This window comes from Oncorhynchus clarkii, chromosome 26 (assembly GCF_045791955.1).
Source record: "Oncorhynchus clarkii lewisi isolate Uvic-CL-2024 chromosome 26, UVic_Ocla_1.0, whole genome shotgun sequence".
Taxonomy (NCBI): domain Eukaryota; kingdom Metazoa; phylum Chordata; class Actinopteri; order Salmoniformes; family Salmonidae; genus Oncorhynchus; species Oncorhynchus clarkii.
In genome coordinates, this window is record NC_092172.1 from 47,633,661 (window position 1) to 47,660,091 (window position 26,431).

Consider the following 26,431-nt stretch of genomic DNA (forward strand, 5'->3'; position numbering starts at 1 on the left):
AGTTGGCTAACCCCTATCAGATGGGTTTTCAGTTGGCCAACACTTTTCAGGTGGGTTTTCAGTTGGCCAACACTTTTCAGGTGGTGTGTGCAGGCTGAAATATAATACCTTGGGATCAGAAACTTTAACATTTGTGACAAGAACAGTAAAATAAATGAGTTGTACCACTCTCTACCACTCTCAGCCCCATAGCATTGTGTTCATACTGGTGTTATCTTGAATTAAATAACTTGTCCACACATCTCAGCTCTCCTGCACCTGACTCCTTTCACCAGTTACCCACAGCCTTGTCCTTGGTGTGTTTTGCCCTGTAGTCACTGCCAGTTTGGAAGCCTTGTGTTAAGGTTTCTACAAATTATTCATACATATTTGGTGTATACAGTACACTGAACAAAAATATAAATGCAACATGTAAAGTGTTGGTTTCATGAGCTGAAACGAAAGATCCCAGAAATTTTCCATTCGCACAAAAAGCTTATTTCTCTCAAATTTTGTGCACAAATTTGTTTACATCCCTGTTAGTGACCATTTCTCCGTTGCCAAGATAATCCATCCACCTGACAGGTGTGGCATATCAAGAAGCTGATTAAAACAGTATGATCATTACACAGGTGCACCTTGTGCTGGGGACTATAAAAGGCCACTCTATAAAGTGCAGTTTTTGTCACACAACACAAGGCCACAGATGTCGAGCTGTGCAGTTGGCATGTTGACTGCAGGAATGTCCACCAGGGCTGTTGGACAATGTTCACTACAAGTTTAGATAGCTGGCATGTTGACTGAAGGAATGTCCACCAGAGCTGTTGGACAATGTATACTACAGACATGTTACCCATTGAGCATGTTTGGGATGCTCTGGATCGACGTGTACGACAGAGTGTTCCAGTTCCGGCCAATATCCAGCAACTTCACTCAGCCATTGAAGAGGAGTGGGACAACGTTCCACAGGCCACAATCAACAGCCTGATCAACTCTATGCGAAGGTGATGTGTCACGCTGCATGAGGCAAATGGAGGTCACACCAGATACTGACTGGTTTTCTGATCCACTCCCCTACTTTTTTTTTTAAAGGAAACTGTAATAAGTAAAATAGTGTCAAATACAACCACCCCTCCCCTCAGTGAATTTAATACATCCATTCATCCATTCATTCATTAATTCTTTACAATTATTGTAAAAACGATTACAGTAAGACTAGTGATACTGTAAAACTGATGACAGTAACATGCTGTACTGTCAATTTCCAGCATTCTACTGGCAGCAGAGTTGGCAGCAAATTACGGTAATTATATAATACAGCACTGTTTTATCTTACTGTAAAAAAAATAAAATACAGCATCCCTGCTGTAAATCAAGAATACAGTATTAACCTGGCAACTCTGATGCCAGTATAATGCTGTACATTTACAGGGGAAAAGTTTTACTGTGTAGCTTTGAAAGAGTTGTTCTATCTTACTGTAAAAAAAAAATACAGCAACCCTGCTGTAAATCAAGAATACAGTATTAACCTGGCAACTCTGATGCCAGTATGTATAATGCTGTACATTTACAGGGGAAAGTTTTACTGTGTAGCTGTGAAAGAGTTGAATCGATCCTGTTCAGTAATCGGACATGTGCCTGTCTGCCAGTCTTCTATCCTTCTATGTCAGTCCTTTAAAACAGTTTTTCTTTTTACCGTAAAAAAAACCAACATAAAATTGTCTTAAAACATCTGCATAGCTTTTTATCATAATACTTCCCCTCAAAACCATTCCTCTCCTGTCCTCTTTCTCTATATGTACTCATTCAGCAGCATGCTTTAAACTAAAGCCTTTATGGGGGGGATTTCTGAGTAGTTGTCCTAAAGTAGATTTTTACGTCCCAAAATCGCCATTTATTAAATATCTATCCATTAAAGAGCTGCTGCATTGGATGGTCTGTTCTGCTCTGCCCCGGTAGCTGTGGTCCATTAAGCCTGATTATAGAGAGTTAGAGAGAGAGGGAGAGGAGAGGAAGGGGGGTCTATATGTCAACGTAGTGTGGTAGTGTAGTTAAGCTGTCATCTCTACTTCAGTAGATCCCTCCTTTCTGTACAACAGCACAGAGAAGAGAAATCATAGAGGAGTCTGATCACAGAGGAGACAGATCACAGGAGAAGACAGATCACAGAAGAGACAGATCACAGAGAAGACAGATCACAGAGGAGACAGATCATAGAGGAGGCAGATCACAGGAGGAGACTGATCACAGGAGGAGACAGATCAGAGGAGAAGACAGATCACAAAAGGAAACAAATCACAGAGGAGACAGAGGAGACAGATCACAGAGGAGACAGATCACAGAGGAGACAGATCACATAGGAGACAGATCACAGAGGAGACAGATCACAGAGGAGACAGATCACAGAGAAGACAGATCACATAGAAGACAGTTCACAGGAGAAGACAGATCATAGGCAACACCGATCACAGAGGAGACAGAGGAGACAGATCACAGAGAAGACAGATCACAGAGAAGACAGATCACATAGGAGACAGATCACAGAGGAGACAGATCAGAGGAGGAGACAGATCAGAGGAGAAGACAGATCACAAAAGGAAACAGATCACAGAGGAGACAGAGAAGACAGATCACAGAGAAGACAGATCACAGGAGTCGAAAGATCACAGAGAAGACAGATCACAGAGAAGACAGATCACAGGAGAAGACAGATCACAGAGAAGACAGATCACAGAGGAGACAGATCACAGAGAAGACAGATCACAGAATAGACAGATCAGAGGAGAAGACAGATCACAGAGGAGACAGACCACAGAGGAGACAGATCAGAGGAGAAGACAGATCACAGAGAAGACAGATCACATAGGAGACAGATCACAAAGAAAACCAACCACAGAGGAGACAGACCACAGAGGAGACAGATCAGAGGAGAAGACAGATCACAAAAGGAAACAGATCACAGAGGAGACAGATCACAGAGAAGACCGATCACAGAGAAGACAGATCAGAGGAAGAGACAGATCAGAGGAGGAGACAGATCACAGGAGGAAACAGATCACAGGAGGAGACCAGGGAAGTTCTAGAACAGAACTGGAAGTCAAGTTTCTCTGAGAGGTTGATTCCGTTAGTTCTACTCAGGTCAGAGTTCTGTGTTGGTCTTGACGTTAGCACAGTCATGGGGCTGTCAGTGGGTGACGGTCTGGAGGAAGCTCTGTAATAGAGGTGGCAGCAGGACCAGTCATCATGGAGAAGAGGGGGAGCAGTGCTGGATCCTTCAGAAGGGCCTCCATCAAGAGAACCACGTCTGGGTCTCAGAAGGTAAGGATGGTGGTGGTCGTGGCGGTGGTCAGGTAGCAGTGGTGTGAGGCACCCAAGGGGGCACTAATGGACAAAGTCAATATCTTGGCATTATTTTGGTGTGTATCATGTCTATGTATATGCTATACATGTCGTTTAAACATTTCAGTGGGCTCTGTCATGTATTTGAAGTGATCAACAGGTGATTATTGATTGGTCAGTTATTTTGAGGGGCTGAACCTGCAGGTCGAAGGTGTTGTCTTGGTTTGTTAAAGGAAGGGGTTGTTTCCTCACTCCTCTTTAGAGGGATGTTTCTAGAAGTTTCCGTCGTTCGAACAGAAAGGATTTACACCGCTGGTGGGAGCTGTGACACACAGCTGTGTTTACTGTGTTCCCATGGTTACTGAGGCATTACTCTGTGACACACAGCTGTGTTTACTGTGTTCCCATGGTTACTGAGGCATTACTCTGTGACACACAGCTGTGTTTACTGTGTTCCCATGGTTACTGAGGCATTACTCTGTGACACACAGCTGTGTTTACTGTGTTCCCATGGTTACTGAGGCATTACTCTGTGACACACAGCTGTGTTTACTGTGTTCCCATGGTTACTGAGGCATTACTCTGTGACACACAGCTGTGTTTACTGTGTTCCCATGGTTACTGAGGCATTGCTCTGTGACACACAGCTGTATTTACTGTGTTCCCATGGTTACTGAGGCATTACTCTGTGACACACAGCTGTGTTTACTGTGTTTCCATGGTTACTGAGGCATTACTCTGTGACACACAGCTGTGTTTACTGTGTTCCCATGGTTACTGAGGCATTACTCTGTGACACACAGCTGTGTTTACTGTGTTCCCATGGTTACTGAGGCATTACTCTGTGACACACAGCTGTGTTTACTGTGTTCCCATGGTTACTGAGGCATTACTCTGTGACACACAGCTGTGTTTACTGTGTTCCCATGGTTACTGAGGCATTACTCTGTGACACACAGCTGTGTTTACTGTGTTCCCATGGTTACAGAGGCATTACTCTGTGACACACAGCTGTGTTTACTGTGCTCCCATGGTTACTGAGGCATTACTCTGTGACACACAGCTGTGTTTACTGTGTTCCCATGGTTACTGAGGCATTACTCTGTGACACACAGCTGTGTTTACTGTGTTCCCATGGTTACTGAGGCATTACTCTGTGACACACAGCTGTGTTTACTGTGTTCCCATGGTTACTGAGGCATTACTCTGTGACACACAGCTGTGTTTACTGTGTTCCCATGGTTACTGAGGCATTACTCTGTGACACACAGCTGTGTTTACTGTGTTCCCATGGTTACTGAGGCATTACTCTGTGACACACAGCTGTATTTACTGTGTTCCCATGGTTACTGAGGCATTACTCTGTGACACACAGCTGTATTTACTGTGTTCCCATGGTTACTGAGGCATTACTCTGTGACACACAGCTGTGTTTACTGTGTTCCCATGGTTACTGAGGCATTACTCTGTGACACACAGCTGTATTTACTGTGTTCCCATGGTTACTGAGGCATTACTCTGTGACACACAGCTGTATTTACTGTGTTCCCATGGTTACTGAGGCATTACTCTGTGACATACAGCTGTGTTTACTGTGTTCCCATGGTTACTGAGGCATTGCTCTGTGACACACAGCTGTGTTTACTGTGTTCCCATGGTTACTGAGGCATTACTCTGTGACACACAGCTGTATTTACTGTGTTCCCATGGTTACTGAGGCATTACTCTGTGACACACAGCTGTGTTTACTGTGTTCCCATGGTTACTGAGGCATTGCTCTGTGACACACAGCTGTGTTTACTGTGTTCCCATGGTTACTGAGGCATTACTCTGTGACACACAGCTGTGTTTACTGTGTTCCCATGGTTACTGAGGCATTACTCTGTGACACACAGCTGTGTTTACTGTGTTCCCATGGTTACTGAGGCATTACTCTGTGACACACAGCTGTGTTTACTGTGTTCCCATGGTTACTGAGGCATTACTCTGTGACACACAGCTGTATTTACTGTGTTCCCATGGTTACTGAGAAATTACTCTGTGACACACAGCTGTGTTTACTGTGCTCCCATGGTTACTGAGGCATTACTCTGTGACACACAGCTGTGTTTACTGTGTTCCCATGGTTACTGAGGCATTGCTCTGTGGCACACAGCTGTGTTTACTGTGTTCCCATGGTTACTGAGGCATTGCTCTGTGACACACAGCTGTGTTTACTGTGTTCCCATGGTTACTGAGGCATTACTCAGTGACACAAAGCTGTGTTTACTGTGTTCCCATGGTTACTGAGGCATTGCTCTGTGACACACAGCTGTGTTTACTGTGTTCCCATGGTTACTGAGGCATTACTCTGTGACACACAGCTGTGTTTACTGTGTTCCCATGGTTACTGAGGCATTACTCTGTGACACACAGCTGTGTTTACTGTGTTCCCATGGTTACTGAGGCATTACTCTGTGACACACAGCTGTGTTTACTGTGTTCCCATGGTTACTGAGGCATTACTCTGTGACACACAGCTGTGTTTACTGTGTTCCCATGGTTACTGAGGCATTACTCTGTGACACACAGCTGTGTTTACTGTGTTCCCATGGTTACTGAGGCATTGCTCTGTGACACACAGCTGTGTTTACTGTGTTCCCATGGTTACTGAGGCATTACTCTGTGACACACAGCTGTGTTTACTGTGTTCCCATGGTTACTGAGGCATTACTCTGTGACACACAGCTGTGTTTACTGTGTTCCCATGGTTACTGAGGCATTACTCTGTGACACACAGCTGTGTTTACTGTGTTCCCATGGTTACTGAGGCATTACTCTGTGACACACAGCTGTGTTTACTGTGTTCCCATGGTTACTGAGGCATTGCTCTGTGACACACAGCTGTGTTTACTGTGTTCCCATGGTTACTGAGGCATTACTCTGTGACACACAGCTGTGTTTACTGTGTTCCCATGGTTACTGAGGCATTGCTCTGTGACACACAGCTGTGTTTACTGTGTTCCCATGGTTACTGAGGCATTGCTCTGTGACACACAGCTGTGTTTACTGTGTTCCCATGGTTACTGAGGCATTGCTCTGTGACACACAGCTGTATTTACTGTGTTCCCATGGTTACTGAGGCATTGCTCTGTGACACACAGCTGTGTTTACTGTGTTCCCATGGTTACTGAGGCATTACTCTGTGACACACAGCTGTGTTTACTGTGTTCCCATGGTTACTGAGGCATTACTCTGTGACACACAGCTGTGTTTACTGTGATCCCATGGTTACTGAGGCATTGCTCTGTGACACACAGCTGTGTTTACTGTGTTCCCATGGTTACTGAGGCATTACCCTGTGACACACAGCTGTGTTTACTGTGTTCCCATGGTTACTGAGGCATTACTCTGTGACACACAGCTGTGTTTACTGTGTTCCCATGGTTACTGAGGCATTACTCTGTGACACACAGCTGTGTTTACTGTGTTCCCATGGTTACTGAGGCATTACTCTGTGACACACAGCTGTGTTTACTGTGTTCCCATGGTTACTGAGGCATTACTCTGTGACACACAGCTGTGTTTACTGTGTTCCCATGGTTACTGAGGCATTACTCTGTGACACACAGCTGTGTTTACTGTGTTCCCATGGTTACTGAGGCATTACTCTGTGACACACAGCTGTGTTTACTGTGTTCCCATGGTTACTGAGGCATTACCCTGTGACACACAGCTGTGTTTACTGTGTTCCCATGGTTACTGAGGCATTACTCTGTGACACACAGCTGTGTTTACTGTGTTCCCATGGTTACTGAGGCATTACTCTGTGACACACAGCTGTGTTTACTGTGTTCCCATGGTTACTGAGGCATTACTCTGTGACACACAGCTGTGTTTACTGTGTTCCCATGGTTACTGAGGCATTACTCTGTGACACACAGCTGTGTTTACTGTGTTCCCATGGTTACTGAGGCATTACTCTGTGACACACAGCTGTGTTTACTGTGTTCCCATGGTTTCTGAGGCATTACTCTGTGAAACACAGCTGTGTTTACTGTGTTCCCATGGTTTCTGAGGCATTACTCTGTGACACACAGCTGTGTCTACTGTGTTCCCATGGTTACTGAGGCATTACTCTGTGACACACAGCTGTGTTTACTGTGTTCCCATGGTTACTGAGGCATTACTCTGTGACACACAGCTGTGTTTACTGTGATCCCATGGTTACTGAGGCATTACTCTGTGACACACAGCTGTGTTTACTGTGATCCCATGGTTACTGAGGCATTACTCTGTGACACACAGCTGTGTTTACTGTGTTCCCATGGTTACTGAGGCATTACTCTGTGACACACAGCTGTGTTTACTGTGTTCCCATGGTTACTGAGGCATTACTCTGTGACACACAGCTGTGTTTACTGTGTTCCCATGGTTACTGAGGCATTACTCTGTGACACACAGCTGTATTTACTGTGTTCCCATGGTTACTGAGGCATTACTCTGTGACACACAGCTGTGTTTACTGTGTTCCCATGGTTACTGAGGCATTACTCCGTGACACACAGCTGTGTTTACTGTGTTCCCATGGTTACTGAGGCATTACTCCGTGATTGGCTTGGCTCCGACTGAGCATTTGACTTTTCTCAAGCATCGCTTTGTACTCTAATTTTTTGAATAAATGTGCTTTTTTAAAAGCGTTTTTACACAATATGTAACAAGGCTTCTCATGCTATGTTATTCTATTTGTTATATAATAAAGTGTTAGTCGTAAACATACAGTATATTTTCACATTCAAACATTACATATAGTACAACCAACAGATTCATTAAAAAAACAAAAATTGCATGAAATGCCTATTTCCATTCAGTACCTTAGACTAAGTCATAACAGGCAGTCCAATTAGATACAATTAATAACTTAGGAGTATTTGAACAAACGTGGAGGACTAGAATGTTTTGGGGAGGATTGTTGGTAATGTGATCAAATGGAGATCCCCCTGAGAGATCCCCCCCTAAATAGAGAGCCCCTGAGATATCCCCCCCTAAATGGAGAGCCCCCTGTGAGATCCCCCTAAATGGAGCCTGCCTGTGAGATCCCCCTAAAGGTGACCCCCCCTCTGAGATCCCCCTAAAGGCGACCCCCCCCCCCCTCTGAGATCCCCCTAAAGGTGATCCCCCTCTGAGATCCCCCTAAAGGTGATCCCCCTCTGAGATCGCCCTAAATGGCGAGCCACCTCTGAGATCCCCCTAAATGTGATCTCCCCTCTCTGAGATCCCCCTAAAGGGAATCCCCACTCTGAGATCCCCCTAAAGGTGAACCCCCCTCTGAGATCCCCCTAAAGGTGATCCCCCCCTCTGAGATCCCCCTAAAGGTGACCTCCCCTCTGAGTTCCCCCTAAAGGTGACCCCCCCCCTCTGAGATCCCCCTAAAGGTGACCTCCCCTCTGAGATCCCCCTAAAGGTGACCCCCCCCCCCTCTGAGATCCCCCTAAAGGTGATTCCCCCCCCTCTGAGATCCCTCTAAAGGTGATTCCCCCCCCCCCCTGAGATCCCTCTAAAGGCGATCCCCCCCCCCCTCTGAGATCCCCCTAAAGGTGATCCCCCTTCTGAGATCCCCCTAAAGGTACTCTCAGTGATATGGAGTTACTCGAGCCATCTATTCTGCAGATAACTGACTATAGCAGTACTCTCAGTGATACGGAGTCACCGAGCCATCTATTCTGCAGATAACTGACTATAGCAGTACTCTCAGTGATACGGAGTTACTCGAGCCATCTATTCTGCAGATAACTGACTATAGCAGTACTCTCAGTGATACGGAGTCACCGAGCCATCTATTCTGCAGATAACTGACTATAGCAGTACTCTCAGTGATACGGAGTCACCGAGCCATCTATTCTGCAGATAACTGACTATAGCAGTACTCTCAGTGATACGGAGTCACCGAGCCATCTATTCTGCAGATAACTGACTATAGCAGTACTCTCAGTGATATGGAGTTACTGGAGCCATCTATTCTGCAGATAACTGACTATAGCAGTACTCCCAGTGATATGGAGTTACTGGAGCCATCTATTCTGCAGATAACTGACTATAGCAGTACTCTCAGTGATACGGAGTCACTGGACCATCAGGATGTGATTTGAGCGTTTAATCTGTGAGAACGGCTCTGTGAAGCCACCGGCAGGCAGCAACTAGCTCTAATCCCCAGGGCTTTTATTCTTTCTTATGTCATTCTCCTCTCATGTGATTAAAACACATTACACTGTACACTTCAGGATAGGATTATAAACACAATACACTGTACACTTCAGGACAGGATTATAAACACAATACACTGTACACTTCAGGACAGGATTATAAACACAATACACTATACACTTCAGGACAGGATTATAAACACAATACACTATACACTTCAGGACAGGACTATAAAACACAATTCACTGTACACTTCAGGACAGGATTATAAACACAATACACTGTACACTTCAGGACAGGATTATAAACACAATACACTGTACACTTCAGGACAGGATTATAAACACAATACACTGTACACTTCAGGACAGGACTATAAAACACAATACACTGTACACTTCAGGACAGGACTATAAACACAATACACTATACACTTCAGGACAGGATTATAAACACAATACACTGTACACTTCAGGACAGGACTATAAACACAATACACTATACACTTCAGGACAGGATTATAAACACAATACACTGTACACTTCAGGACAGGACTATAAACACAATACACTGTACACTTCAGGACAGGACTATAAAACACAATACACTGTACACTTCAGGACAGCACATTCAAAGTGCTATCCCATTACCTAAACACATTCAACATGCTATCCCATTACCTAAACACATTCAACATGCTATCCCATTACCTAAACACATTCAACATGCTATCCCATTACCTAACACATTCAACATGCTATCCCATTACCTAAACACATTCAACGTGCTATCCCATTACCTAAACACATTCAACATGCTATCCCATTACCTAAACACATTCAACATGCTATCCCATTACCTAAACACATTCAACATGCTATCCCATTACCTAACACATTCAACATGCTATCCCATTACCTAACACATTCAACATGCTATCCCATTACCTAACACATTCAACATGCTATCCCATTACCTAACACATTCAACATGCTATCCCATTACCTAACACATTCAACATGCTATCCCATTACCTAACACATTCAACATGCTATCCCATTACCTAAACACATTCAACATGCTATCCCATTACCTAACACATTCAACATGCTATCCCATTACCTAAACACATTCAACATGCTATCCCATTACCTAAACACATTCAACATGCTATCCCATTACCTAACACATTCAACATGCTATCCCATTACCTAACACATTCAACATGCTATCCCATTACCTAACACATTCAACATGCTATCCCATTACCTAACACATTCAACATGCTATCCCATTACCTAAACACATTCAACATGCTATCCCATTACCTAACACATTCAACATGCTATCCCATTACCTAACACATTCAACATGCTATCCCATTACCTAAACACATTCAACATGCTATCCCATTACCTAAACACATTCAACATGCTATCCCATTACCTAACACATTCAACATGCTATCCCATTACCTAAACACATTCAACATGCTATCCCATTACCTAAACACATTCAACATGCTATCCCATTACCTAACACATTCAACATGCTATCCCATTACCTAACACATTCAACATGCTATCCCATTACCTAAACACATTCAACGTGCTTCATGACCAGACTACGAACTGACCTTCATGTCTTAAAGTAATGATGGATTGTTGTTTCTCTTTGCTAATTTGAGCTGTTGTTGCCATAATATGGACTTGGTCTTTTACCAAATAGGGCTCTCTTCTGTATACCCCCCTACCTTGTCACAACACAACTGATTGGCTCAAACGCATTAAGAAGGAAATATATTCCACCTGTTAATTGAAACGGATTCCAAATGACTACCTCGTGAAGCTGGTTGAGAGAATGCCAAGAGTGTGCAAAACTGTCATCAAGGCAAAGAGTGGCTACTTTGAAGAATCTCAAATATAAAATAAATGTCGATTTGTTTAACACTTTTTTGGTTATTACATGATTCCATGTGTGTTATTTCATTCAGTGTTGAAGTCTTCACTATTATTCTACAATGTCGAGAATAGTAAAACTAAAGGAAAGCCCTGGAATGAGTCGGTGTGTCCAAACTGTTGACTGGTATTGTATATACACATACATATGAAGAGTTTACTTCCAAAATGCTTTGTAAACTCAGTAAAAAAAAGAAAAACCCATTGTTCAGGATTCTGTCTTTCAAAGATCATTCGTAAAAATCCAAATAACTTCACAGATGTTCATTGTAAAGGGTTTAAACACTGTTTCCCATGCTTGTTCAATGAACCATAAACAATGAATGAACATGCACCTGTGGAACGGTCGTTAAGACACTAACAGCTTACAGACGGTAGGCAATTAAGGTCACAGTTATGAAAACTTAGGACACTAAAGAGGCCTTTCTACTGACTCTGAAAAACACTAAAAGAAAGATGCCCTGGGTTCCTGCTCATCTGTGTGAATGTGCCTTAGGCATGCTGCTAGGAGGCATGAGGACTGCAGATGTGACCAGGGAAATAAATTGCAATGTTGTACTGTGAGACGCCTACAACAGCGCTACAGGGAGACAGGACGGACAACTGATCATCCTCAAAGTGGCAGACCACGTGTAACAACACCTGCACAGGATCGGTACATCCAATAATCACACCTGCGGGACAGGTACAGGATGGCAACAACAACTGCCCGAGTTACACCAGGAACGCACAATCCCTTCATCAGTGCTCAGACTGTCCTCAATAGGCTGAGAGAGGCTGGACTGAGGGCTTGTAGGCCTGTTGTAAGGCAGGTCCTCACCAGACGTCACCGGCAACAATGTTGCCTATGGGCACAAACCCACCGTCGCTGGACCAGACTGGCAAAAAGTGGTCTTCACTGACAAGTCAAGGTTTTGGCTCACCCGGGTTGGTGGTCGGATTCGCATTTATCATCGAAGGAATGAGCGTTACACCGAGGCCTGTACTCTGGAGCGGTATTGATTAGGAGGTAGAGGGTCCATCATGGTCTGGGGCGGTGTGTCACAGTATCATTGGACTGAGCTTGTTGTCATTGCAGGGAATCCCAACACTGTGTGTTACAGGAAAGACATCCTCCTCCCTCATGTGATACCCTTCCTGCAGGCTCATCCTGACATGACCCTCCAGCATGACAATGCCACCAGCCATACCTCTCGTTCTGTGTGTGATTTCCTGCAAGACAGGAATGTCAGTGTTTTTTTGTTGTTGCTGAGTTTATGCATATCCAGAAATTAGATTGGATTATTCATAGAAATTCTGAATGAGATTGGTGTGTTTTTTCACTATCTAATCATGACGTGGGGTTGATCAATTACAGATATGTTTTGTTTCAAATCTATGATTTCATGGTTTCATTTCAGAGAGACAAATATCTATGTTTTTGAGCAAAATACTATATTTCCACTACACTCTCAGATAAATAAGTATTACTGCTAGGTTTTACATGTCACAAATAACTACAATTTCTATAAATAAATGTACAAAAGTACTGAGACTTGATCATTCAGGGACATTCAACACCTCTTGGAAAGACATTCTGGTTTGTCTTTGGCATTAACATTTGTGTTCCTGTCTCACTGAAAAATACAGCGATTTTGTATTGTTGGGTTTTTAGAGGACTGAGGTGAGGATTCCTCAAACCTTTTACCTGAGCTTTGCTCCTTTCATATTTCGTTTGAGCCTGACTTTTCTCTGCCAGCAGAGAATCATATGAACTGATTAAGTGAGAGCATTGCCTGACTGTCTAAATCTGTCTCTGTTTCGGGCTCTCGGACCGTTACGCTCTGCCTGCTGGCCCCTTGAGCCCTGGTAGAGCCCATCAAACTTAATTACACACGTTTGGGGGGGGGGGGGGGGGGATCACCACCGTTTCTAATGGCAAACGACCACTGCTTGACCGTACTCACATACAACACAATCACATAATCGCCTGTGTAGTCAGAGGGCCCTAACGGTTCAGGAATGGGCCTTTCAGTATAGTGTTGAGGTAGTTGTAATAGGAATCACTTGTTATCATGTGACTTTTTAGCACAAGACTGTATAATAGCATTTCTCTCTCTTTCTCTTTCTCTCTCTCTCTCTGAGAGAAATAACTGTACTTGTTATTTACCATATAAGGATTATAATGTGTATAGTCTTAATATTAAAGGAGGAATATCCAGATTAAACATTTTAGATTTGATCTTTATGGGTATAAAATATAATAAAATAAGTCTTCTCCATTTATAAGTTTTAAAAACACACAAAAACGTAATGTTCTCTAAAGACTTCTCTAAAATATCCCATCAGCCACCACGGCATTCCTTCCTCTCTCAGCCGCTGAGTCTGTGAGACCACCTGACATCCTTTAGGGCTAATCAACAGCATGTCGGCCTCATGTGACGCCTCGCTGCTTTACCCAGAGACCAGTAGAGCACAATCAGTCTTTCATCTGGCTAATAGCATCCAAAGACAGAAGCTGTGAAATCCCAGTCTGCTTCCTTAATGGTACCCTATTCCCTGTATATAGAGTACTACTATAGACCAGAGCCCTGTTCCCTATATAGTACACTACTATAGACCAGAGTCCTATTCCCTATATAGTACACTACTATAGACCAGAGCCCTATTCCCTATATAGTACACTACTATAGACCAGAGCCCTATTCCCTATATAGTACACTACTATAGACCAGAGCCCTATTCCCTATATAGTACACTACTATAGACCAGAGCCCTGTTCCCTATATATAGTACACTACTATAGACCAGAGTCCTATTCCCTATATAGTACACTACTATAGACCAGAGCCCTATTCCCTATATAGTACACTACTTTTGACCAGAGCCCTATTCCCTATATAGTGGTACTACTATAGACCAGAGCCCTATTCCCTATATAGTGGTACTACTATAGACCAGAGCCCTATTCCCTATATAGTGGTACTACTATAGACCAGAGCCCTATTCCCTATATAGTGGTACTACTATAGACCAGAGCACTATTCCCTATATAGTGGTACTACTATAGACCAGAGTCCTATTCCCTATATAGTGGTACTACTATAGACCAGAGCACTATTCCCTATATAGTGGTACTACTATAGACCAGAGTCCTATTCCCTATAGAGTGGTACTACTATAGACCAGAGCCCTATTCCCTATATAGTGGTACTACTATAGACCAGAGCCCTATTCCCTATATAGTGGTACTACTATAGACCAGAGCCCTATTCCCTATATAGTGGTACTACTATAGACCAGAGCCCTATTCCCTATATAGAGGTACTACTATAGACCAGAGCCCTATTCCCTATATAGTGGTACTACTATAGACCAGAGCCCTATTCCCTATATAGTGGTACTACTATAGACCAGAGCCCTATTCCCTATATAGTGGTACTACTATAGACCAGAGCCCTATTCCCTATATAGTGGTACTACTATAGACCAGAGCCCTATTCCCTATATAGAGGTACTACTATAGACCAGAGCCCTATTCCCTATATAGTGGTACTACTATAGACCAGAGCCCTATTCCCTATATAGTGGTACTACTATAGACCAGAGCCCTATTCCCTATATAGTGGTACTACTATAGACCAGAGCCCTATTCCCTATATAGTGGTACTACTATAGACCAGAGCCCTATTCCCTATATAGTACACTACTATAGACCAGAGCCCTATTCCCTATATAGTACACTACTATAGACCAGAGCCCTATTCCCTATATAGTACACTACTATAGACCAGAGCCCTATTCCCTATATAGTACACTACTATAGACCAGAGCCCTATTCCCTATATAGTGGTACTACTATAGACCAGAGCCCTATTCCCTGTATAGTGGTACTACTATAGACCAGAGTCCTATTCCCTATATAGTGGTACTACTATAGACCAGAGCCCTATTCCCTATATAGTGGTACTACTATAGACCAGAGTCCTATTCCCTATATAGTGGTACTACTATAGACCAGAGCCCTATTCCCTATATAGTGGTACTACTATAGACCAGAGCCCTATTCCCTATATAGTGGTACTACTATAGACCAGAGCCCTATTCCCTATATAGTACACTACTATAGACCAGAGCCCTATTCCCTATATAGTACACTACTATAGACCAGAGCCCTATTCCCTATATAGTGGCACTACTATAGACCAGAGCCCTATTCCCTATATAGTACACTACTATAGACCAGAGCCCTATTCCCTTTATAGTACACTACTATAGACCAGAGCCCTATTCCCTATATAGTACACTACTATAGACCAGAGCCCTATTCCCTATATAGTGGCACTACTATAGACCAGAGCCCTATTCCCTATATAGTGGCACTACTATAGACCAGAGCCCTATTCCCTATATAGTGGTACTACTATAGACCAGAGCCCTATTCCCTATATAGTGGTACTACTATAGACCAGAGCCCTATTCCCTATATAGTGGTACTACTATAGACCAGAGCCCTATTCCCTATATAGTGGTACTACTATAGACCAGAGCCCTATTCCCTATATAGTGGTACTACTATAGACCAGAGTCCTATTCCCTGTATATAGAGTACTACTATAGACCAGGGCCCTATTCCCTATATAGTGGTACTACTATAGACCAGAGCCCTATTCCCTATATAGTGGTACTACTATAGACCAGAGCCCTTATTCCCTGTATATAGAGCACTACTATAGACCAGAGCCCTATTCCCTATATAGTGGTACTACTATAGACCAGAGCCCTATTCCCTATATAGTGGTATTACTATAGACCAGAGCCCTATTCCCTATATAGTGGTACTACTATAGACCAGAGCCCTATTCCCTATATAGTGGTACTACTATAGACCAGTGCCCTATTCCCAATATAGTGGTACTACTATAGACCAGAGTCCTATTCCCTATATAGTGGTACTACTATAGACCAGAGCCCTATTCCCTATATAGTACACTACTATAGACCAGAGCCCTATTCCCTATATAGTGGTACTACTATAGACCAGTGCCCTATTCCCTATATAGTGGTACTACTATAGACCAGAGCCCTATTCCCTATATAGTGGTACTACTATAGACCAGAGCCCTATTCCCTATATAGTGGTACTACTATAGACCAGAGCCCTATTCCCTATATAGTGGTACTACTATAGACCAGAGCCCTATTCCCTATATAGTGGTACTACTATAGACCAGAGCCATATTCCCTATATAGTGGTACTACTATAGACCAGAGCCCTATTCCCTATATAGTGGTACTACTATAGACCAGAGCCCTATTCCCTATATAGTGGTACTACTATAGACCAGAGCCCTATTCCCTATATAGAGGTACTACTATAGACCAGAGCCCTATTCCCTATATAGTGGTACTACTATAGACCAGAGCCCTATTCCCTATATAGTGGTACTACTATAGACCAGAGCCCTATTCCCTATATAGTGGTACTACTATAGACCAGAGCCCTATTCCTTATATAGAGGTACTACTATAGACCAGAGCCCTATTCCCTATATAGTGGTACTACTATAGACCAGAGCCCTATTCCCTATATAGTGGTACTACTATAGACCAGAGCCCTATTCCCTATATAGTGGTACTACTATAGACCAGAGCCCTATTCCCTATATAGTGGTACTACTATAGACCAGAGCCCTATTCCCTATATAGTACACTACTATAGACCAGAGCCCTATTCCCTATATAGTACACTACTATAGACCAGAGCCCTATTCCCTATATAGTACACTACTATAGACCAGAGCCCTATTCCCTATATAGTACACTACTCTAGACCAGAGCCCTATTCCCTATATAGTGGTACTACTATAGACCAGAGCCCTATTCCCTGTATAGTGGTACTACTATAGACCAGAGTCCTATTCCCTATATAGTGGTGCTACTATAGACCAGAGCCCTATTCCCTATATAGTGGTACTACTATAGACCAGAGTCCTATCCCCTATATAGTGGTACTACTATAGACCAGAGCCCTAATCCCTATATAGTGGTATTACTATAGACCAGAGCCCTATTCCCTATATAGTGGTACTACTATAGACCAGAGCCCTATTCCCTATATAGTACACTACTATAGACCAGAGCCCTATTCCCTATATAGTACACTACTATAGACCAGAGCCCTATTCCCTATATAGTACACTAATATAGACCAGAGCCCTATTCCCTATATAGTGGCACTACTATAGACCAGAGCCCTATTCCCTATATAGTACACTACTATAGACCAGAGCCCTATTCCCTATATAGTACACTACTATAGACCAGAGCCCTATTCCCTATATAGTACACTACTATAGACCAGAGCCCTATTCCATATATAGTGGCACTACTATAGACCAGAGCCCTATTCCCTATATAGTGGCACTACTATAGACCAGAGCCCTATTCCCTATATAGTGGTACTACTATAGACCAGAGCCCTATTCCCTATATAGTGGTACTACTATAGACCAGAGCCCTATTCCCTATATAGTGGTACTACTATAGACCAGAGCCCTATTCCCTATATAGTGGTACTACTATAGACCAGAGCCCTATTCCCTATATAGTGGTACTACTATAGACCAGAGTCCTATTCCCTGTATATAGAGTACTACTATAGACCAGGGCCCTATTCCCTATATAGTGGTACTACTATAGACCAGAGCCCTATTCCCTATATAGTGGTACTACTATAGACCAGAGCCGTATTCCCTATATAGTGGTACTACTATAGACCAGAGTCCTATTCCCTATATAGTGGTACTACTATAGACCAGAGCCCTATTCCCTATATAGTGCACTATTATAGACCAGAGCCCTATTCCCTGTATATAGAGCACTACTATAGACCAGAGCAGTATTCCCTATATAGTGGTACTACTATAGACCAGAGCCCTATTCCCTATATAGTGGTATTACTATAGACCAGAGCCCTATTCCCTATATAGTGGTACTACTATAGACCAGAGCCCTATTCCCTATATAGTGGTACTACTATAGACCAGAGCCCTATTCCCTATATAGTGGTACTACTATAGTCCAGTGCCCTATTCCCTATATAGTGGTACTACTATAGACCAGAGCCCTATTCCCTATATAGTGGTACTACTATAGACCAGTGCCCTATTCCCTATATAGTGGTACTACTATAGACCAGAGTCCTATTCCCTATATAGTGGTACTACTATAGACCAGAGCCCTATTCCCTATATAGTACACTACTATAGACCAGAGCCCTATTCCCTATATAGTACACTACTATAGACCAGAGCCCTATTCCCTATATAGTGGTACTACTATAGACCAGAGCCCTATTCCCTATATAGTACACTACTATAGACCAGAGTCCTATTCCCTATATAGTACACTACTATAGACCAGAGTCCTATTTCCTATATAGTACACTACTATAGACCAGAGTCCTATTCCCTATATAGTACACTACTATAGACCAGAGCCCTATTCCCTATATAGTGGTACTACTATAGACCAGAGCCCTATTCCCTATATAGTACACTACTATAGACCAGAGTCCTATTCCCTATATAGTACACTACTATAGACCAGAGTCCTATTCCCTATATAGTACACTACTATAGACCAGAGCCCTATTCCCTATATAGTGGTACTACTATAGACCAGAGCCCTATTCCCTATATAGTACACTACTATAGACCAGAGCCCTATTCCCTATATAGTACACTACTATAGACCAGAGTCCTATTCCCTATATAGTACACTACTATAGACCAGAGTCCTATTTCCTATATAGTACACTACTATAGACCAGAGTCCTATTCCCTATATAGTACACTACTATAGACCAGAGCCCTATTCCCTATATAGTGGTACTACTATAGACCAGAGCCCTATTCCCTATATAGTACACTACTATAGACCAGAGTCCTATTCCCTATATAGTACACTACTATAGACCAGAGTCCTATTCCCTATATAGTACACTACTATAGACCAGAGCCCTATTCCCTATATAGTGGTACTACTATAGACCAGAGCCCTATTCCCTATATAGTACACTACTATAGACCAGAGCCCTATTCCCTATATAGTGGTACTACTATAGACCAGAGCCCTATTCCCTATATAGTACACTACTATAGACCAGAGTCCTATTCCCTATATAGTACACTACTATAGACCAGAGCCCTATTCCCTATATAGTGGTTCTACTATAGACCAGAGCCCTATTCCCTATATAGTACACTACTATAGACCAGAGCCCTATTCCCTATATAGTGGTACTACTATAGACCAGAGCCCTATTCCCTATATAGTACACTACTATAGACCAGAGCCCTATTCCCTATATAGTACACTACTATAGACCAGAGCCCTATTCCCTATATAGTACACTACTATAGACCAGAGCCCTATTCCCTATATAGTACACTACTATAGACCAGAGTCCTATTCCCTGTATAGTGGTACTACTATAGACCAGAGCCCAATTCCCTATATAGTGGTACTACTATAGACCAGAGCACTATTCCCTATATAGTGGTACTACTATAGACCAGAGCCCTATTCCCTATATAGTGGTACTACTATAGACCAGAGCCCCATTCCCTATATAGTGGTACTACTATAGACCAGAGCCCCATTCCCTATATAGTACACTACTATAGACCAGAGTCCTATTCCCGATATAGTACACAACTATAGACCAGAGCCCTATTCCCTATATAGTACACTACTATAGACCAGAGTCCTATTCCCTGTATAGTGGTACTACTATAGACCAGAGCCCTATTCCCTATATAGTGGTACTACTATAGACCAGAGCACTATTCCCTATATAGTGGTACTACTATAGACCAGAGCCCTATTCCCTATATAGTGGTACTACTATAGACCAGAGCCCTATTCCCTATATAGTGGTACTACTATAGACCAGAGCACTATTCCCTATATAGTGGCATTACTATAGACCAGAGCCCTATTCCCTATATAGTGGTACTACTATAGACCAGAGCACTATTCCCTATATAGTGGTACTACTATAGACCAGAGCCCTATTCCCTATATAGTGGTACTACTATAGACCAGAGCCCTATTCCCTATATAGTACACTACTATAGACCAGAGCCCTATTCCCTATATAGTGGTACTACTATAGACCAGAGCCCTATTCCCTATATAGTGGTACTACTATAGACCAGAGTCCTATTCCCTATATCGTGGTACTACTATAGACCAGAGCCCTATTCCCTATATAGTGGTACTACTATAGACCAGAGCCCTATTCCCTATATAGTGGTACTACTATAGACCAGAGCCCTATTCCCTATATAGTGGTACTACTATAGTCCAGAGCCCTATTCCCTATATAGTGGTACTACTATAGACCAGAGCCCTATTCCCTGTATAGTGGTACTACTATAGACCAGAGCCCTATTCCCTATATAGTGGTACTACTATAGGCCAGAGCCCTATTCCCTATATAGTGGTACTACTATAGACCAGAGCCCTATTCCCTATATAGTGGTACTACTATAGACCAGAGCCCTATTCCCTATATAGTGGTACTACTATAGACCAGAGCCCTATTCCCTATATAGTGGTACTACTATAGACTAGAGCCCTATTCCCTATATAGTGGTACTACAATAGACCAGAGCCATGTTCCCTATATAGTACATTACAATAGACCAGAGCCCTATTCCCTATATAGTGGTACTACTATAGACCAGAGCCCCATTCCCTATATAGTGGTACTACTATAGACCAGAGCCCTATTCCCTATATAGTACACTACTATAGACCAGAGTCCTATTCCCTATATAGTACACTACTATAGACCAGAGTCCTATTCCCTATATAGTACACTACTATAGACCAGAGTCCTATTCCCTATATAGTACACTACTATAGACCAGAGCCCTATTCCCTATATAGTGGTACTACTATAGACCAGAGCCCTATTCCCTATATAGTACACTACTATAGACCAGAGTCCTATTCCCTATATAGTACACTACTATAGACCAGAGCCCTATTCCCTATATAGTGGTACTACTATAGACCAGAGCCCTATTCCCTATATAGTACAAACTATAGACCAGAGCCCTATTCCCTATTTAGTGGTACTACTATAGACCAGAGCCCTATTCCCTATATAGTACACTACTATAGACCAGAGCCCTATTCCCTATATAGTACACTACTATAGACCAGAGCCCTATTCCCTATATAGTACACTACTATAGACCAGAGTCCTATTCCCTGTATAGTGGTACTACTATAGACCAGAGCCCTATTCCCTATATAGTGGTACTACTATAGACCAGAGCCCTATTCCCTATATAGTGTTACTACTATAGACCAGAGCCCTATTCCCTATATAGTGGTACTACTATAGACCAGAGCCCTATTCCCTATATAGTGGTACTACTATAGACCAGAGCCCTATTCCCTATATAGTGGCACTACTATAGGCCAGAGTCCTATTCCCTATATAGAGGTACTACTATAGACCAGAGCCCTATTCCCTATATAGTGGTACTACTATAGACCAGAGCCCTATTCCCTATATAGTGGTACTACTATAGACCAGAGCCCTATTCCCTATATAGTGGTACTACTATAGACTAGAGCCCTATTCCCTATATAGTGGTACTACAATAGACCAGAGCCATGTTCCCTATATAGTACATTACAATAGACCAGAGCCCTATTCCCTATATAGTGGTACTACAATGGACCAGAGCCATGTTCCCTATATAGTGGTACTACTATAGACCAGAGCCCTATTCCCTATATAGTGGCACTACTATAGACCAGAGCCCTATTCCCTATATAGTGGCACTACTATAGACCAGAGCCCTATTCCCTATATAGTGGTACTACTAAAGACCAGAGCCCTATTCCCTATATAGTGGCACTACTATAGACCAGAGCCCTATTCCCTATATAGTGCACTACTATAGACCAGTGCCCTATTCCCTATATAGTACACTACTATAGACCAGAGCCCTATTCCCTATATAGTACACTACTATAGACCAGAGCCCTATTCCCTATATAGAACACTACTATAGACCAGAGCCCTATTCCCTATATTGTACACTACTATAGACCAGAGCCCTATTCCCTATATAGTACACTACTATAGACCAGAGCCCTATTCCCTATATAGTGGTACTACTATAGACCAGAGCCCTATTCCCTATATAGTGGTAATACTATAGACCAGAGCCCTATTCCCTATATAGTGGTAATACTATAGACCAGAGCCCTATTCCATATATAGTGGCACTACTATACACCAGAGCCCTATTCCCTATATAGTGCACTACTATAGACCAGAGCCCTATTCCCTATATAGTGGTACTACTATAGACCAGAGCCCTATTCCTTATATAGTACACTACTATAGACCAGAGCCCTATTCCCTATATAGTACACTACTATAGACCAGAGTCCTATATAGTGGTACTACTATAGACCAGAGCCCTATTCCCTATATAGTGGTACTACTATAGACCAGACCCCTATTCCCTATATAGTGGTACTACTATAGACCAGAGCCCTATTCCCTATATAGTGGTACTACTATAGACCAGAGTCCTATTCCCTATATAGTGGTACTACTATAGACCAGAGCCCTATTCCCTATATAGTGCACTACTTTAGACCAGAGGCCTATTCCCTATATAGTACCACTACTATAGACCAGATCCCTATTCCCTATATAGTGGTACTACTATAGACCAGAGCCCTATTCCCTATATAGTGGTACTACTATAGACCAGAGCCCTATATAGTGGTACTACTATAGACCAGAGCCCTATATATTGGTACTACTATAGACCAGAGCCCTATTCCCTATATAGTGCACTACTATAGACCAGAGCCCTATTCCCTATATAGTGCACTACTATAGACCAGAGCCCTATTCCCTATATAGTACATTACTATAGACCATAATAATAATAATAGATATATAAATGAATTATATTGGGAAGCATCCACTGACTGTGGACAATGTGTGCAGATACTATCAGCTAGTTACATGGTAAATGTGTTTGAGGCTCCAGATATATTACACTACATTGAATGATTTCCAACATGATCCAGTTGGGGTAACAGGTTGCCTAGCGATTAAGAGCGTTGGGGCCCAGTAACCGAAAGGTCGGCTGGTTTAAATCCCGGAGCTGACTAGGTCCACGTGTCCTTGAGCAAGGCACTTGACCCTAATTTCTCCTGTATGTTGTTCTGGATAAGAGCGTCTGCTAAATGACAAAAAAATATAAACGTTGGGATATTTAAGGATCTATAGATGGCTGTCATTGGTTGGGATATTTACAGATCTATAGATGGCTGTCATTGGTTGACGTTGTGCGTTCCACTTAAACCAAACAAGTAAACCCCGAATTCCCAAAGGGCCTTGGTCCAAATCAGTTCCCTGGAAAGGGAATAGGGTTTCGGGTGCCCACTCTGACATACCTCGGCTCAGCATGCCGCTTGCTATTTTCATCACCAGCGTCTGCTTTAACTGGTCTTTGATCTGATCCTCATTACCACTAATGTATCGTGACGTTCAGACTGCCGTGTGTGTGTGTGTGTGTGTGTGTGTGCGTGTCTTTGTGTCTCTGTGTGTGTGTGTGTGTGTGCGTCTCTATGTGTGTGTGTGTGTGTGTGTGCGTCTCTATGTGTGTGTGTGTGCGTCTCTATGTGTGTGTGTGTGTGTGTGTGTGTGTGTGTGTGTGTGTGTGTGTGCGTCTCTATGTGTGTGTGTGTGTGTGTGTGTGTGTGTGCGTGTCTTTGTGTCTCTGTGTGTGTGTGTGTGTGTGTGTGTGTGTGTGTGTGTGTGTGTGCGTGCGTCTCTATGTGTGTGTGTGTGTGCGTCTCTATGTGTGTGTGTGTGTGTGTGTGTGTGTGTGTGTGTGTGTGTGTGTGTGTGTGTGTGTGTGTGTGTGCGTGTGTGCGTGTCTGTGTGTGTGTGTGTGTGTGTGTGTGTGTGCGTGTGTGTGTGTGTGTGTGTGTGTGTGTGTGTGTGTGTGTGTGTGTGTGTGTGTGTGTGTGTCTCTATGTGTGCGTGTGTGTGTGTGCGTCTCTATGTGTGTGTGTGTGTGTGTGTGTGTGTGTGTGTGCGCCTGGTGTCTGGTCACTCACATGTCATCATCACTTCACAATGCCATGCTTTGAGAACGTAATGTGATTTACAAATTGAATAAAACTGTTCATTATTAAGAGGAAACGAGCAGTATTAACCAAAGCTCTTAATAATGTGATCTCTAAGCATACGTCTAAACACAAACTGTAACAAGTGTCTTTTTGTTTTTAAATCGTCATGCCGCTATAATACCTAATACAATATCTGTTTGTCTCACCAAAACACATAGGGTTTATTGTTTTGTGGGGCTCTAGATGCTAGTCATGTTCATATACTTATCCTAATCTGATTCTAAAGTATCCCGGGACGCAGCCCAAATAAGTCCCTATTCCTCATGTGGCGCCCTACAGCCTTATTCTTCCAAGGGCTTGTTGTTCACTGTGCTCACAGAGGTTCCTAGTCAACACAGTTACACAGTTCACACAGGATTTCCATACTAAATGGTGTGGATGAAGGGTTTAGGTGAGCCTAAACTCTTAGGGGGGGGGGGGGGGGGGGTTGCGTAAGGGGTTTCTTCAGCTGTCCACGTAGGAGAACCCTTTTAAGAACCCCTTTTGATTCCAGGTAGAACCCTCTGTGGAAAGGGGTTCTACCTGGAACCAAAAAGGGTTCTACCTGGAACCCAAAAGGGTTCTACAAAGGGTTCTACCTGGAACCAAAAAGGGTTCTACGAGGAACCAAAAATGGTTCTACCTGGAACCCAAAAGGGTTCTTCAAAGGGTTCTACCTGGAACCCAAAAGGGTTCTTCAAAGGGTTCTACCTGGAACCAAAAGGGGTTCTACCTGGAACCCAAAAGGGTTCTTCAAAGGGTTCTACCTGGAACCAAAAGGGGTTCTACCTGGAACCCAAAGGGGTTCTTCAAAGGGTTCTCCTATGGAGACAGCCGAAGAAACTTATAGGTTCTAGATAGCACTTTTTTTTTCTAAGAGTGTGGGATAATTTTACCCAGGGGGCCGTGCAGCAGGGCAAGTTGCACGTGTTTTCAAAGCACAACCCTCGCCAGTTTACCCTGGGTGCACCGGGTGGTATGAAAGACACTGGTTTTATTCACCACGTTTGATCAGTCTTTTTTTTAAATAAGATATTTTCAACCTAGTTTCTGTCACAAACTCAAAACATGCACACTGTTCCTGGTTAAATTCGTTGTTTGGTAACCAAAAGTTTAAGTGAGTTAGAAGCAACATTTTCTCTTCAGTTGAAGTCCATGTCCTCTTTTGATTTTTTTTTATAACTGGGAAAGACAAGCCAGGGTAAAAATGAATGTCCTCTGAACGAAAGCGGTTTCCTCTCTGATTGGTTTTGTCTCTCTGTTTCACCATGACAACAGTCTCAGCCAGACATCCTCTGGTCCATATCAAAGAAGGTCCTTCGACAGTTCAACTGTAACGAAGCTGCTTAGAGGAAAAGATACGTTTCATTACAATGTTACAATCATCAATATGGGCAAATAGTGCTCTGTCATTCTTCAACAAAACCCCTTTCAACAACATCCATCCTGTGCCCAATTCTCTCAATTATGCTAATGGGGTTCAATCAGAGCAGCAGGGGGTTGACACACATTCTACGATAAAACATTACTTTTGTTCCACTACTTTTTTTTAAATATGTTTTTTTTCTTCTTCTGGTTATTATAACTTCCCCTTTCTTTATTTCTCTTTCTTCTTCAACAACCAGGAGAGAGAGAGTTCGAGAGAATAACGTTCTCTAGCAGAGTTTGAGTTAGAGAGAATAGTGAGGAGAGAGAGTTAGAGAGAAGAACGTTCTCTAGCAGAGTTTGAGTTAGAGAGAATAGTGAGGAGAGAGAGTTCGAGA

At 42.9% G+C, this 26,431-nt stretch overlaps 1 protein-coding gene across 1 annotated transcript in view; it reads left to right on the plus strand.

The window, feature by feature from the left end:
• The first annotated feature begins 3,162 nt into the window (after positions 1-3,162).
• LOC139384330 (transient receptor potential cation channel subfamily M member 1-like) overlaps positions 3,163-26,431 on the plus strand; it is a 37,906-nt gene continuing 14,637 nt past the window's right edge. The window contains exon 1 of the mRNA XM_071129027.1: positions 3,163-3,297. Within this exon, the coding sequence (XP_070985128.1) occupies positions 3,223-3,297 (75 nt within the window). The 5' untranslated portion in view covers positions 3,163-3,222. The remainder of the gene's footprint in view (positions 3,298-26,431) is intronic.